General features: G+C 46.6%; 1 protein-coding gene across 11 annotated transcripts in view; it reads right to left on the bottom strand.

The window, feature by feature from the left end:
- The window catches only part of MAP4K4 (mitogen-activated protein kinase kinase kinase kinase 4), a 167,004-nt gene extending 157,237 nt beyond the window's left edge, over nt 1-9,767 (bottom strand). For 6 of the 11 annotated variants that reach the window (XM_069876808.1, XM_069876858.1, XM_069876849.1 and 3 more), the window contains exons 1-2: nt 9,661-9,756; nt 9,285-9,350 (exon numbers count right to left, since the gene is read on the bottom strand). In XM_069876808.1, coding sequence (XP_069732909.1) covers nt 9,285-9,350; nt 9,661-9,717 — 123 coding nt within the window. In that variant the 5' untranslated portion in view covers nt 9,718-9,756. Of the gene's footprint in view, nt 1-9,284; nt 9,351-9,660 lie in introns of all 11 variants that reach the window. The other 5 variants (XM_069876815.1, XM_069876867.1, XM_069876831.1 and 2 more) reach the window with 5 other exon arrangements.
- Nucleotides 9,768-16,331: the final 6,564 nt, after the last annotated feature.

The raw sequence follows: 16,331 nt of genomic DNA, 5'->3' as shown, positions 1-16,331 counted from the left end.
CCCAAGTACAGTGTGGTATACTTTAGTAGAAGACATTAAGGCCAGTAGACCTTACGCTTTTCCATCCTGCATTTGAAAACAAAACAACACAATACCATTAGATAGCTCAAAGCATAAAGGGCAGGTTTTGAGATAAGTTTATTTTTGTTTGAGCTTACCATTTAAATTAAAATCATAAACTCTCACTCACTGTCATCCTCTACAGCTACTCTCACAAAATCCTGGGGAAAAGCAATTGAATACCAGACCTTAAAAATGCAATAGTCAATTTCAGTTAAGACATCAAATCATTTTTAAAGGTTCCAAATGCAAAAATCCCAAACAATGCACATCAGCTCTCAGATAAACCAGCAGGAATAGATTATTGCCTTGGTAGTCCTCAGGAAGTTAATAAAACCCAGATTTGATGAAATCAATTATTTCAATCTCCTGCAATTCTTTAACCTACCTAACTAATGTCCTCCCACTTCATCGCTGTCCTCTGGTGAAGCTGCCAGTCGCAGGGACCAGAGCCAACAAGACCACACCATACTAAAGGCAATTAATGTTGCCAAGAAATAGAAATGTCTGCGATGAGCTAGTTTTTTATGCCCATATTCAATATTTCCCCTCCTTTCTTTCAAGGGCATTTCACCAACTTAAGAAAGAAAAAAAAACCCAAACATAAAAACAAACACCACCCCAAACAGATTAAGGAAATGAAAGATATTCACAGCAACTCAACTTTCACCCTAAAAATCCCATTGACAATATGTAAAGTGGGGAATCAAACTCCTTTATTGGAGAAGCCCAATTTTCAGAGTCCTAGAATTTCCAGGCAAGCTAAGGGGAACTCCATAGGCACGTTAAAAAGAAAAGCCACTTTTCTCGATAATACAACACAGAGTGAGGAGCCAAAGACCAGGTGGACAGGTGTTCTGGATGGACATGATGACCAGCATTTCCACGTGGAGAGCTGCATCAGAAGAAGGAAAGCCTTCAGAGGCAGGTAAGGAGCAGGGCAGCACCTGCTCCTCCAAAGCTGCAAATACAAGGTGCCCCGAGGGATCTTTTAGGACTTTGTGGGCCAGGGCAGTGGAAAGATTAAGTAGTAGACATTATCAGCAGAGCCAAGGAGTTAAAGGGGTACATGAGACATACAGAAGCAGGGGAGGGAGCAGATGAGCAGCCATGGCGCACCATCAACGGCCCCAGCAGCCACACGGCTGATGCCAGCCCACAGCAGACCTTCTCCAGAAACAGTGCTACCTTGCTCCAGAAAGTATGTTCCTACAGCCATTGTGGGTCCTTCAGCCACCAGTAAAAATCCATGAGTCACTGTGATCCTTGCAGCTCTTATCAACATGCAATGGGACAGTTCCAAAGGGAGGTGACGGAGACATACCAGATAAGCATTACAATACCAGTATAACTGCATCCACATTAGAAGTTTTACCACATTAGCTGTTTTATTACTAGACAGGCTGATCAGGACCTGTTCGCACTTGCAGTGTCCTGATGTATAGCAATAATGACAGCTACAGTGGCAGAGCAACCCAGGGAGGTGCAACTTTGGTGGGAAAGAAGCATTTTGCCAGGAATGTTAAACAATCTTCCAACAAAAGACATCAGTTTTTCTGGCACATGGTCACAACACAGCTATGTGGGCTGAGGGAGGTCTCACCAGCCTGAGCTGCAACAAAATCAGTACAAAAACCTGTGTAAATGAACCTTCCCCCAGCAAGAATAAGCTCAAAGCTCGGCTGGCTAGGGAAAGCAAGCTTTTACCCATGGCAGTTCACTAATCTCCTTCATAATATATAAATACATATATGTATATTTAATATAAATTATATAGGCTAATGTATTTCTACTGACAATTAAGCTGTCCCTTACTTTTTCTCACATTAAGCACTTCCATGACTCCAAACTCCTTTTTGTTTTCCACAACTATGAATCACGCATATATTCGTTTTCAACATTTAGGCCAGCTTCTTCTTCTCCATTCCCTAATTCCCTCTGCAAATTCACCTTCTCTAGGCTGCTTCTGCCTGAGCTGTCCCATTATCTCTTCCCAACTCCACATCTTCCCAGAAATGTAGTCCTTCACTTGTCAGTATGACGCAAGATCAAGCAGGAGGAGGGCATGGGAAAAGCCCAGGGAGAAGTCAACACCCTTCACGCCTGCTACAGTGAGTTGCACAGCGCACTTGAGATAGGAGTTAGTAGCACCAATTTCTAAATAAAGTGGAGAGAAGTCTACTCCCTTCATACATCCACCTATGCGCTTCAGTAGGGCCAGTCCTCTGTAAGGGTGGGCATCTCCAGTCTTTGTGATTTCATCCTTCTTCATTGGCACTTCTCACATTTTTCCCAACCAGCAGCAAACTAAATCAACACCACTGAGGTCAAGTTCTGGTTATTTATTATAACTGAGAACAGCAGATTTCTCTATCCTGTAGGATGACAAAGCCCAGCAAAGCAAGGGACTGCTCTGCCTGCAGAACTATTGTGTCTCCAGTCGTACTTGCTTCTTTTGCGGAAAGCTGCTCTGTCCTTTTTCTAATGCTGAAGTGGATGCCTGAGAAGATAGGACTGCTTGCCTCACCATTACCCAGCAGGAGGTACATCAAGCCTTGCTAGGGACAGGACAGAGGACAAGGAATGAGGGTTAGGTGGAGGCATCATAAACTTCACAGCAGCATTCTGCCCATTTGGTAGTACTGCAGTTTGCAATCGGTGTCATATTTTGTGCCTCTGTGCAAGTGTTTCACATTGTATCCAAGGCAGAAAATACACTTCAGAAGTATTACTGAGCTTCAATGTCAAAATCTACAGGTCTTTTACATTCAAAGCTATCTCAGCGCTCCCAAAGTGTATGCACAGTTGTAGGTTTTTTCCTCTCCCTTCCCATGGTAGCCTGCTTTTAGAGCCAACAGTATCTTTATTTTAGCCTGTGTCGACCTGAGAAACAATCAGGGACCCATAATGCTACAAACATAAGGTATTTGATAAGAAAACTCTTGTGCAAAGCTATGCGATCCCCTCCCAAATCCATCACTCCTTCAAGCAAGTTGAATTCTTTCCACCAGCTCCAGTGGGAGTTGGACTGGGACCTAAAATAACGCCACAGATAAGGATCTTACTGTAACTTTCAACTACAGTTGAGCTCACATTGTGCAAGTCAATGCTATTGAGCTTAAATATCAACATCATCCAAAGGCAAGAGAAACACTTCTGGTGGAGCCAGAGCCTACAGTCAGAAATGTAAAATGGGAAAAACAAAAATACCACTTTCCTCCAAAGAAAATAGATCTAGAGATGTTAGGTACACAATGTAGCCGGCTGAAATCACACTCGCAACAGAAAGTACCCCTTGAAAAGGTGACTAAAACATAATGCGCATACCCAAACACACTAGATCACATGAGAAAAGTGAGCTAGCATTCTAGCCCAAAAAGTTATACTAAAAAATGCATACACTGAAAGCAGGGAAATGCAAAGGGTGAACACCTCTTGTGATGCTGAATGTCCCAAAAGGAAATCCATCCACATTATGTCATGGCGTGAGAGGTGCAGACCTGCCATCATCACAGAGGCCAGAAAAATGTATTTCTGCACACTACCACCAAAGCTCTGGTGCCTAGAAACGGATAATACATCACCAAAATCTCCATTGCCAGGAAAGAAGAAAAATAAAGCAAGGAAAGGGAAAGTCTGTTTCTGTTTTTTCTCCCCTTCTTTCTTCAGTATCCCAAAACAAACAAAAAGCCCTATACTGGGCCTTAAAAATAAAGCTCACCTTTCCATGCCTGAAGCAAGATGCAAAGACCTTCATGTGGAAAATCATCTATCTAAGTAAGTCTGAGGAAATGTCCCCAACCACTGCCATCAGGGAGAGAGCACACATAAAGCAAGGAAAGCACGAGATGACTTCAACTGAAGTTTTACCCACATCACTTGAAAAAACTTCCTACAGAAATCTGAAGACATTTCCAAGGAGTCAGCGTAAGACTCCAAGCTGTATTTATCACCTCAAAGCCCTGCATACAACCCAGGTCCCAGAGCACCATGCCTTCTTCTGATTACTCCAGGAATAAAGAGTCCCTGTCCCAGGAGCTTGCAACTTGATTTAAGATGAGGTACAAAAAAAGAGACGTTTCGACAGACAGATGGATTGGGGGAGGAAGAATGAGAGGGACATGTGGTTACCCACAATTGGCAGGTTGCTTTCTTTTTCTTTTTTAATAAAAATAAATATCAGTAATCCCCACTGGCCACCTGCCTAGTTTTTGTATATTTAATTAAGAGGGATTTGGGTGATGGAGAACTGGTCGAAAGTTCAGCCAATTTGGGGAAGCGGAGGTGGGGGCACAAATAACATTAAGGACTACATCTAGCTGAAGAACCCAGAGAAATGCCAATATTCCAGCTGCTGCCTGGTCCTTCCTGATTTCTCCCAACTGCAAGCTCTCCCTCTGCAACACAATCCACAAAACATCAGAGGAGGAAAGGAAGAAGTGCAGTTCATACTTAAGAGAGCTGGTCTGGACCAGTTCCTGAAAACCAGTGACCTCACAGATCCTCAGTACAGTTTGTCTTTATAGTGATAAGACTGGAATTGTATTCATGCTTAACAAAATCCTTTGAATCCACAATGATGTCCCTTTAGCAGTGAGAGAAAGAAGGGAGGGCTGTGAAGTCAACTGAGTTATAGAGAATACTAAGCACAGACCTCTCTTCCTACCCCCCCAACAGTCACCTTGTAAGATAGAAAGTCCATTAAGACAAAAATAGAGTATCCTTAGCGTGGGAAAACATTTATCCAAGTTCTAATTTATTTTCAAATCAGCATTTAAACGATCACATCTTACATCATTTCCTTTTATGAGCCAGCAGTTAGACAATACACATCATTTACATGCAGTTTTGGAAGGCTGCAACATAAATCAACAAAAGAAGCCTTCACGATGAATTAACTATTACAAGGCTCTTAGAAAGCCACACCAGCCTGCGTTGAGGGCAATTAGAAGTATCATCCCTAATTCTCATCTTTCTGGTGCACTCCTGTTACCCTCAGAACTCACACAAAAACATCCTTCCCCCTCAGTCACTGCTGCTACAAGAGAATTACAATGTTTATCTGTGAGACCTAACAGTGTGCTCACAACAGCTATTTTAAAGTGTCAACCAAACACATGCACACACACCCCCAAAAAAACACAACAAAGAGAAAGTGACTGAGCAAGTTCACGCAGTTCAGTCTCAGAAGCAAAATTAATAAACCTTATGCCTCTATGAATTATCAGATGGTAGTGATTTTAAAATTTGGAAAATATTAACCAATGCCTTTAGCTCATGGGTCATTTTTGCATTAAAAAAAACCAAAAACGAAAGGAGGCAAACACCTGGTTTCAATCTTATCTCATGGCAAATTTCAGCAGTGTTTTCATTTCGTGTGAACCAAACTTCGAATTAAGCTTACTACTGGATGCAAAAAAGTAAAATGTAACCGCAGCAATGCTAAAAATGCTTTTCCACTATTTGCAAGAGATCAAAAAAAAAAGTCTTAAGGTAGCTAATCATTTGGTAAGTTGGCTATAAGGTCCAGTTAGACCAAAGGGCTCTGATAAAGCAGTTCAGCAGGACACTGGAGGCACAGCAAAGACAAAAAGACACGCAAAAGACAAAAGCATGCAAAAAATGACAGGTTAACACTGTTTTTCTGCAGAATTCCGTGCCTTTCACCCCAGCCCTGGCTTGCAACCCACTAGTCAGAGGCAGCACATCACTACCCTGTCGCTTACAGAGGGTCAGGCGGGCGCTGGCTGCCAGCTCTGCAGGCAGGGACAAGCCCGCACAAGCCTCCTCGCTCCCATCAGCTGAGAGCAGCCCGTGGAAAGGAAATTTCTCAACTCCAGCAGAGGCGAGGGGCTCCTTAAAAGTGTTAAACTACAGATTCAGAGGGCTCGGCAGCCAGGCATTTCAGCCTGAGCTCTGAGGAAACTCTGCTCGCTCTACTTTAACCCTTTGCCTCCTAACTTACAAGCAATGTGACTTGCAAAAGCATCCCTCTTTTTACGCGCCGTCACTCCTGGATTTTGAACTAACTCCTGGATTTTGAACTAACTACGAAAGGGCAAACAACTTCCATGCCAGACTTCCATTCCTTAGGGTTTCAGATGATCAGCAGAGGAGCTCTGCTTTGACCCAAGATGAATAAGACACCCCTGCTGCTGCCCCTTTCCCTGGGCTGGGCAAGTCCTTCCCAAAACTATACAATTTCTTCCACATACCCAGGGCTGGGGAACCTCGGGCTCTTTTTATCCCTGATTCACTGCTGTGTAACAAGGTCCTCTTGAAACGCAAGGCTCCTTCACACAGGAGAGGTGTAAGCGAGGTTATGAAGATTAAAAGAATGTAAACTCTATGCACTTTTAACAGAGCAGCTGAAAACTTCGCATCTCGCTGCCAAGATCTCAGGCCCACAATACACTCCACGTAAGCCAACCCACTTAATGGCATAAAATCACAAGAGAATCCACAGTGAGAGGGAGTAACTCCACTTGCGTTTAGGTGCCAAACAACTTAAGACTGCCCTCATATTTCATGCGTGTATATACATCTAATATACCTATGTATAGCTACATAAATAGCTAAAATAAGACTACCTATAAAAACACCGGTAGCTAGATAGATCTGAGGTATTTCCAGCAACCTCATCTAAGAAAAACAGGAGAAAATCAGGAGTATTTTCAGCTTTTTCAACAGGTCAGCACAGTCTCCTTCCCACAGCTGGTGAGGAGACTCCCCAGCAAGGCAAACGTCCTTCAGTATCATCGCTGGGGTGTATAAGCTAGACAAAGAGATAACGTCATGCCCTCTCCCGCTCCCTCGTCCTCCCCACAGTGGCAGGTAGCCAGCCAATCCCGCTCCCCGCGCCCGGGTGACATCACTGCTGATGCCGCCACACAAACGTGGAAGTACACGAAACTAGAGATCTCTGAGCATCATCACTCCTCAAAGACAACCTACCTGCCGCCAGTCCCCTGGAATGACAGGCTGGTTAAAAGGGAAATAAAATCATTTGGGAAGAGGGAGAGCAAGAAGAGGTTGCTGGGTAGAAGGAAAGCGGAAGGCAACAAGCAAACACAGTGTAACCACATTTTTCCCTCGGTTAAGCAGTTCCTCCAAAAGCCCTCAAAATATACACACACAGTTTTATCTCTGGGTACCTTGGAACATTTTTCCTAATAAAAGAGTGGCTGATAGAAGTTAAACACTGTTGCACTGCTACTGCTCCGATTTTGTTTTATGTAGCTGCATTCTTTAAAGAAGAAAGCCAAATTTTAAACACAGTAAAGAAGGAAGGGGGTTGGTATTGTCTTTTTATGCACAACCCTGTTAGGTGTCCACATTTTAAAACTACGTACAGACATTTGTCCACATTTATAGGAAGTAGCAGTGTCAATCCAAACTTACACACCCATCCATCCACTACTGTCTGGCTCTATAGCAAAGCAGTATTTACCTATTTCTTTTATTCCTGGCACCCAAACCATCACGCCCTCAGTTACCAGGCAAAAGGAAAAGGCCACCGTTGTCTAACCAGCGATCAAAGACAGGGAAATCTCTTTAGACACACACTAAAACTAGTGTCCTGACAGAAACTGCCTGGTGCTTCTCCTGTTATCAAAGTGACACCGATGCCCTTAGACTTCAGGTGTTTGTTCACTCTTCCAAGTCGATAAATGCGCATCTGCTAACTTTCATTGCTAATGTTAACTATTCCACTTCCAGCATGCTGAATGAAAACTGAATTAAACATTTCTATGCTCAAGACTGTTAATCCAATGAGGACTTTGCTCATGAAGTCAAAGCACAAACAAGTAAGCTGAGAAACAATGCACCAAATTGCAATAATTAACAGGAGAGTTTCAAATCACATAATTCATGCCCTACAATTTTTTTAAGAAGTGTTCAGGTGATGCAAGCTCTGGGAGCAGAAGGATTACAGGAAAAAAGAAATTAAATGGTGCCATTTAATTTGTCAGAAAAAAATAAAACGGTCAAGGTGGTGTCAAAATGCAGCTTCTCACGCATCTCCCCCCTCTCCTCTGGCCTTTTGAGCCACATCTTTTTTTTCCAGCTTTCTGCCAACAGCAGCAGCCCAGTTATTCCACTTCTAGTCTTCAAATGCAATTCGCACGCTGCGCAGACTACTTCTCCATCAGGAAGGCTGAGGTTCACGCCCTCAAAACAAACTGACAAGTGTTTCATTTGCAGAAGAGGCACCAAATTGCTTTATTTAGTTACTGGAGCTGCAAGCAACAGTATCTTGCCATCAGGGAAACTCACCAATTACACTGCCTTGTTTATAAGCACCACCAAACCCAAGCGGCTGGACACAGTCACTTTCAGTTCTCTCTCCTTCCCTTTGCAAATGTGCCTTGCATTTCTACACGATATGAGACTACAGCCTTCCCTGTACAGCCAAGGATTAAGACTGTGTGAATAATTAGTCATCCTGGTAGCCAGCACTCACTGCAAAGTCATGCAATCTCGAGATTTGTTTGTTCCACTGACTGCACGCTGGAGTGGGGGGGAGGAAAAAAAAGCAGGCTAGTTTCACACCCACATGGGCACTCTCTGATTTCTATTTTTTTTTTTTAAAGTCATACACTTGTCAAACAGGTTATTCTGGGAATTCTGATTTTCACAAAGTAAGCTGCCTTTCTTCCATCGCTTTATTATTGCCCCTCTGCCCACCCAATCACCGCATGGCTCAGCGGGAGCAGATGCACCATTCACCCCCGACTCGACAGCCTCAGCACTTGGAAGGTTTTCCAACAAGGAAACACAGTGACAGTTTTAATGAAGGCCAATGCCTTTGTCTAAAGTCACCGCAGCAGCGGCAGCAACTTCCAAGAGGACTTCCAGCAGCAATTTCCAATGAACCCGCGGATCTATTCGCACAGCGTGGACGCACTCTGACAGCGTCCACTCGGCTGGGTCATTGATTTGGGGGGGGGAGGAAGAATAAGGACAATAAAGGACCGTTTCATCATTACAGGATGGGTGCATGGGAGAACGATTTATGCTCCATTGCAAAAGCAGAAGCCAAGAGGCTGACCAACTTGTCACGGGCAGCAACAATGACAAGGACAACATTTTTATCACCCCTAACTGTTCGGCTGGGCACGGCGGGCGGCTCCCCAGCAGCCGTGCGCTCAGCCCGGCGGAGACACCGCGACACCCTCTAGAAAAACGACGACAATAAAAGGAGAAGAAATTCAGCCACAAACCTTGTAGACTTGCCCGTACGTGCCATTGCCAACCACTTCCACCAGCTCAAAAATCCCAGCGGGGTCCTAGGGGAGGGAGAAGGGAAGAGAAAAGGGGGGTGGGGGGAAAGAAAAGAAGCGGGGTTACGTTTTTGGGTTTTTTTGCCAGGCGATGGCTGCTGGCAAAGCCCGAGCGAAGCCGGCGAGCGAGCTGGCGGCGTGCAGCTGTTGCGCCCTGTTTTTTCCACGCACATGCCAATACACGCAAACAAAGGAAAAGCAGCCCAGGGCCGCGCTCCCCCCGCGGGGTCCCCCCCGGCCCCCCGGCAGCGCTCCCGGCTCCGGGGCGGCTGCTCCCACCCGGCATCCCCGGCGAAGGGCGCGCCCCGGCACTCACCCGCAGGGAGGAAAGGTCGATATCCACCAGACTTTTTGCAGGAGAATCGTTCGCCATTTTTCCCGTCTCTTTTTTTTCCTTTTTATTTTTTTTTTTCCTCTCCCTCTTTCTTCTCTGTTAAATAACAGCGAGGCCGCCGCCTCTCCTCTCTCCTCCTCCTCCTCCCCCCCTCCCCTCCCCGGAGCAGCTGGGAATTGCGCGGAGCTCCTCTCCTCCCTTCCGCCCTTCCCCTTCTTCACTCCAGCCCCGCCGGGTTGAAACTCTTCAGCATTGGGAGGGGTTGGCGGGGAGGGGGGGGGGATGATGGATGGATAGATGGATGGGGGGAGGAGGAAGGAAAAGAGGGAGGGAGAGAGGGAGGAAGGAAAGAAGGAGAAGGGGCGCTGCTGTCTCCCCGCGGTGCGGGGCTGGGTCGGGTGCGGGGCTCACAGCGCGGGGCGGCGGCGGCGGCAGGAGCGTCGCCGGGTCCGGGAGCTTCGGGCAGCGTCGCGGTGCTCCCCGCGGCCGCGCATGGCACGGGCACGGCCCCCCCCGGGCGCGCTCACGCCGCGAACCGGCCCCGCTCGGGCATGGAGCGATGCCGGGAGCCTGAGGGCCGGCGCCGCGGCGGAGCCTCCGAGCCCTGCCCGCCGCGCTGCCCGAGCATCCACCGGGCGTGGGGCTGGAGCGGGGCGCTGCGAGCCAGACAAAGATAGCCGGGGAGGAGGAGGAGATGGAGGAGGAGGTGGAGGAGGAGGAGGAGAAGGAGGAGGAGAAAGGGATACAAAATACACTGCGAGCGGGCAGAGAGAGAGAGAAAACAGCTCCCCCTTCCCTTCTCCAACAGGAAAAACCGGCGGAAACGCGCCCTCCCCAAAGCGCTGCCGGGTAAACTCGCGGGGAGAGAAAGAGAGAGACGGGGGACGGGGTGGGAGCGGCCGCTTCAGCCCTGCCCTCCCCCCCACCCCGACAGCCCCGGGGGGCACCGAGCGCGACCCCCGCCCCGCGGGAGTCCACGCGTGTCCGCGTGCGGGGCGCTGTCTGTCCGTCCGTCCCCACCCCCCGCACCTCTGGGGACGGGGCGAGCTCGGGGCAGGTGGAAACAATAACAGAAAATAACACGAGGGTGGTCGGAGCTACCTCCCAGCCCGTGGGGGGGTGGGATGTTTTCCCTTCCCATCCGCTCCTGGCCCCTGGGAGGCCTCTCCAGAAACAGAAATACCGGCCTCCAGAACCAGCAAACCCGCGAGATGGCTTTTTAACGCATTATTTCATAGAATCACTAGGTTGGAAAAGACCCACCGGCTCATCGAGACCAACCATTCCTATAAGTCACTAAACCGTGCCCCTCAGCACCTCATCCAAGCATTTCGGGGCCCCGTTCCCACCCAGAAGCATCTTCCAGCAGGATCTGAGTCGTGTGGAAAGATCTCATTAACCTCTCTTGAGCTAGTCACATCAGGCAGTTGCACACAGGTGTAAATCTTGGCAGGGTTTGTCTCTCATTGAAGTTCTTTATCACACTGATACGGCAAAAATCTTACCTGCTTGCAAGAGGTTGAGTTACATTTCCTGTGGGAACCAAGGTTTTCCTGTCTCTTCTGCATGAACCACAAAATTGCATATACATAGCTATAAGTATCGCAGAAATGTACTTTTAAAACAAAGCAAACCTGTTGAGCAGAAAGTGTGAGGGTAAATTACCATAACAGTTGAATGGCATGCTGCATTTTCACTTGAAGAGATGTAGTTGCAAAAAAGGCAACTTAGGTCTTGACTGAGCAACTGTTTTTTTCTCTGTAGAGGAACCTGTAGTCGTAAGAAGACAAGTTATTTCAAATTAAGTTGATACTGGGTCCGTCTGAGCGCATGCACGCAGCACTAGGATCAGGTCTAGAGAGCGGCCTTTACAGGTCAAACGCATTCCCCTTTTAGCCCGATATCTTGTGTCCAGATGTACCCAGTGGTGAATGCTGAGACAAGAGCACAGGGACATTCTAACCATCCAATAATTCTTCCTGGGGTATGCTCTCAACTCTTGGCATCTCGGAGTGTTTTGGCAGCGCTTTGCGTCACAAGATGTCATATCCTCTGGTGTTTTTTTTTTTTCCTTCTGATAGATTGCTCATTTTTCTTTGTGGATTCGTACATTATTCAGTGTCCTCTGGTAGGGTGCCCCAAAGATGATCTAGCTGCTTCTTATATGAAGATCACCTTCGTTGGCTGTGAACCTGCATGTGTTGGTTTGCAAGAACCTGCTGCTTGTTCTTATGCTGGAAGAGACAACAATCATTTCCTATTTATTCATTTTCTCCATTGCTTTTTTTTTTTTTCTGTAGACTTCCTTTGAGTTACCTGTGATTTTTTTGACAGCTAGGAAGTTCTGATCTTTTTAGTGATACCGGGAATGGAAGCCATTCCATACTTGCCCTTCATTGAACTGTTTCTCCTTCTGACACCTTCTGTTTAAGACAGGGGAATGGATCTCCATGCTGTGTCCACAATTTGTGGGTTTCCCATGCAGTGTCATGGTGATGTCCTAGTTTCCAGTCCTTTCCTGATACTCCCTTTTTCACTATTGTGAAACATATGGAAATAACATTTTTATGGAACGTGTCTATTATAATCTCTTTCCTTGGTGGTAATACTACCTCAGAGACTGTCGCTGTGTACTTCTGAGTGCTGCAAGGATTTTGGATCCCAAACTTTCATCTACAAACCCCATATGCAGCACCTTTATTATGCCTTTGAAAAATAGAGTCCTAGTTTTGTAGAGCTGAGGCTTTTCACCATTATAGCGCTGATGACGTGGCTCCACCATAGTGTCCCCTTCTCTGCTTTGAACCTTTTGTTATAGCGAATGTTGTTCTTTGGTTTGTGTTATTATTATACCAGAAGACTAATAATTAAGCAGAAGCGCTATCAACAAGATTGTGAATCCTTGAAAATTGGCGCAACCCCTAACTTTAGAAAAATAGTTCTCATAAAGCTGTAAATGCCACACGAAAGCTTCCTGCTAGCTCCTGGGTTGAAGCCCTGCACCGCCTTCACCTTTTTACTTCCTACACAAGCAGAGAGATGAAAGGGTTGGTTTCTTGAAGAAGAAGTCTCTCTGGCTGCGGCCAAAACCACACTGTTCACATGTTTCTCATGCTCTTCACCAGCACAGGGTATTTATGCAGTTTGGAAATCTAAAGGTTAAAAGATCAAGCCTAAAACCACTGTAAAGGAGATAAGGGTCTGTTTTAACTGTCCCTCACACAGTGAAACCAGCACACCTGAAGGAGATGGAGCAAAATGACCATCAAAAATCATATTGCAGATGAAATGCAAGGAAAGGCGATTTCAGCCCTCTGGACAGTCACACCACATACAGGACAGTAAATGACTCCGTCTTCTAATGACAAACTAAGAAGAAGCATCAAAAAATCTGAGTCAGCTCCATCTGTTTGGGAACGAAGCAGGGAGAAATCTGCAGGGCCAGTGTGCTGCTTTCTGTCACCCTCAGACACAGTTGAACCCATTCCTCCTTGCTGTGCTCACAGCAGTGGAGGGAACAGAGGAGCTGTAGTTCCCTGAGCAGTTTCAGCAACCCTGAAAGAGGGAGGCTGAGCCTCCCTTTCTCCAGCCTTTTGTTCCTACCCTCTGGCACCACGTCCCTTGTGTCAGCATAAGCATTCATACAGCTGTGCACCGAGCCAGGACTTACTCATAGCAAAGCTAGCCCAGGAAAGGAAAAGGGTTTATAATGTTACTAGTGATCAGTTTCCCAGGCTGGTTCATCGTGTGCCTGCTGGAGCAGTTGTATAGCCAAGAGCGAGGGGGTGCAGAAGCCATGTGCAGGGGAGGAAGTGTAACCATAGCATTGCCTCTTGGTGGTAGCTGTGGCTTGAGCCAATTTCAACTCTCAGTGGACCCACTGGGGTAGAACTAGAGAAACTTCCTTCCTTACTGGAAGAGGCACTGTGGGAGTAATGGGAACCCAACATTTATGTTCTGACCACAAAAGAAATTCCTTGCCCTCTATTTTTTTCCCAGTCCTTTGAAATTGTCTTTGTTTTTTATTCTTTTCCGCATTTAATACACAAGGGCCCTAATCACTGACCAGAGATGTAGAGGTCATCAACTGCACTAACTTTTTGAGAGCTTAATCATCAACAATATTCAAAGAGATGAGTAAAGAGAGAGGAAGTTCTGAATTTTCATTTTATTTCTGCTACTGATTCATCCCGTAGCCTTGGGGCATCTCATTTCCTGCCTCCACTCCTGCTCCCGGTGTGTAAAATGGGAGTCATTTTGACCTACTTCACAGTGTGAAGTGTGAGACATGTGCCCCATTGTACCGTCTGGGGAAAGGGTTCTTGCCTTGGCCAGGGAAGTTCATGAGGGAGGCTCAAGCTAGTGTGAGGAATACCAGAGCACAGAGTTGATAGACCTGCATCAGAGTAGCAAACGAGGCTGAGTAAGGCTTTGCGCAGTCCAGCTCTCCTGCTTGCACATGAACTCTGAGGAACAGAGGGAGGCTGTGAGGCTTTAAAGACTGCCTGTTTTCCTTGTGCTGGTGAGTTCTGCCCGTGATGGTGATTACAACACATGCTGAGATCAAGTTTTATACAGAAGGGTGCCACACAGTCACCTTCCCCCAGCTTATGCTCTTCTGCTGTTTCACCGCCACCATCTCATACCTCCATGTGATATCCAGGATCTTATACGCTGTATCTGTATGTAATGTAGCTGAACATGTTCCAACAATTCTGATCACCCAGTTGTGCATGAACTACTGCTGGTGACATTCTGCTGCTTCCCCCCCCTCCTCAGGATGCTGCGCTGCCTCCTGGGCCAATGGGTTACCCTCATCCTGACATGCAGGCAAGACTCAGGTACAGAGCTGGACCCAAGTGCAGGGAAGCAGGTATAGATGTCACTACAGGTGACACCAAGCTCTGCAGGGGCAAAAGGAGCAGCTTATCACCAGATGTACACTTTGAGGTCATCACTGTCTACCTCCGTCTTCCCCTGTTAGCAGGGAGTGGATTGAAAGGAATCCTGAAACCTAGGGGTTCCCTAAGTAGAGCAATCCCAATAGCTCAGGAAGAGTGGCAAAGAGGGGCAACCATTCCCTGGCTGCTCAATACCGGGCAAGAAGGCACAGTAAAATCAGCACTATCAGAATTTTAGAGGTGCCCACCTTTCCCCATCCCCTTCCAGGCTTCACAGCTATGCTGTTCTTTAAGTTGTGCCAGTGCATCTCCCTGTATTATGATCAGGTAGCTGGGTAGATCTTAACAAAGAAGAAAACACTGTTGTTTTTTTTTTCCCTGGAAGGCTTTGCTTTACTTCTTATTAATGCCCTGCTTTGAAGGAGTGGTGGGCAGTAAAGTAAGAGCAGGAATTCCTCAAGTTATTATTGCACAGAGGTCTGGTACCACAAAACTATGTTCTAAAAGTCATTTTGGGATGAAAAAAATACACTCTAGCCTGGGGACACAAGTTAACCTTCATCCTGTAATAATTAATATTACACCTGTGCAACACTGAATCACCCAGCAGTTCTAACTTATTCTGATCACAAAAGAAGACATGACAATATTTTAATGAAAATAACCAGAGCACATAATACACTGTTCATATCACCTTTTATGCTGGCTTTGTTGAAGAAAGAGAGTACCTGGTCCATCTAAAGCCATAGGACACAAGAAGCTGATAGCTGAAATGGTATGAGGTTTGCCAGGACAGTGAAATCCTTGCTCCCAGAGAAATCAGTGAACAAATCCGAACCAGCAGCGTAAAGTTCAGCAATTTGTTCCACCTAGGTGGGTATTTTGAATCTGATTCTGAACATGCCCACACAGGATTCACATCCATGGAGCCACAGCTTCTGTGAGGCCTCTGTGAGGAGGCTGTTCCCATCCCTGGAACATAACAGGACAAGGAGAGGTGATTTCATGTCACCACGGTCTTTTGCTGACTCCACATCCCTAATTGATCTTCCCAGACTGAATTTGCAGTGCAGCCCAAGATCTTGCACTTCACATCAGACTGGGAATTGTCAGTCCTGCAGCCAGGCTTGAAGCTGTCAAAAAAAGCATAAACCTGGCATGAAAGTACTGTTGCATGCTTGGGCTAATCGAGTTGATCCTGGGTATATTTTAAGACACTGCCCATGCTCCGAGTTTTAACAAGCTAGCTGTTTCTGGTCCTGCTATCTATCACACAAAGCCTGCAATTACTGAGTGTGGCTGGCTGTCACAGGCTATCTCTGCTTTCAGCTAAGCTGGCTTGTAGTTATCTTCCCATGACCCAGCTCTGACACTTATTTCACGTCTTATACAGGGCCCTGCGCCATATCTGCAGTGGCTATGAGCAAACTTTTTTCCTCCCTGTCTGAGTCAGATCTCCTCGGGGAGTATTGTCCCTTACTCACATTTGTCTTGATGTACCTTATCTCACCCAGGGGCACCCAGAGTTTCTGAGATGCATTCGTCAGGATGGTAGGCAAGGCAGACGGACAACACACTCATGCTGCATTTGAACCCCCGAAGGAGAGAGCTGCTCTACCAGTGTGATGGTGGCTGTGGCTCTGCAGGCTCTTGTGTAAGGACTGCCCAAACCTCCTCCACCGAGCACGTCCTGTGCTTTTCCTCCTGGTCTTCAGTTCCTGTCACTGTGCTGCTGTCTTTCTGGTTGTACTG

This window comes from Phaenicophaeus curvirostris, chromosome 1 (assembly GCF_032191515.1).
Source record: "Phaenicophaeus curvirostris isolate KB17595 chromosome 1, BPBGC_Pcur_1.0, whole genome shotgun sequence".
Lineage (NCBI taxonomy): Eukaryota > Metazoa > Chordata > Aves > Cuculiformes > Cuculidae > Phaenicophaeus > Phaenicophaeus curvirostris.
This window is presented reverse-complemented; position numbering and strand designations above follow the sequence as displayed.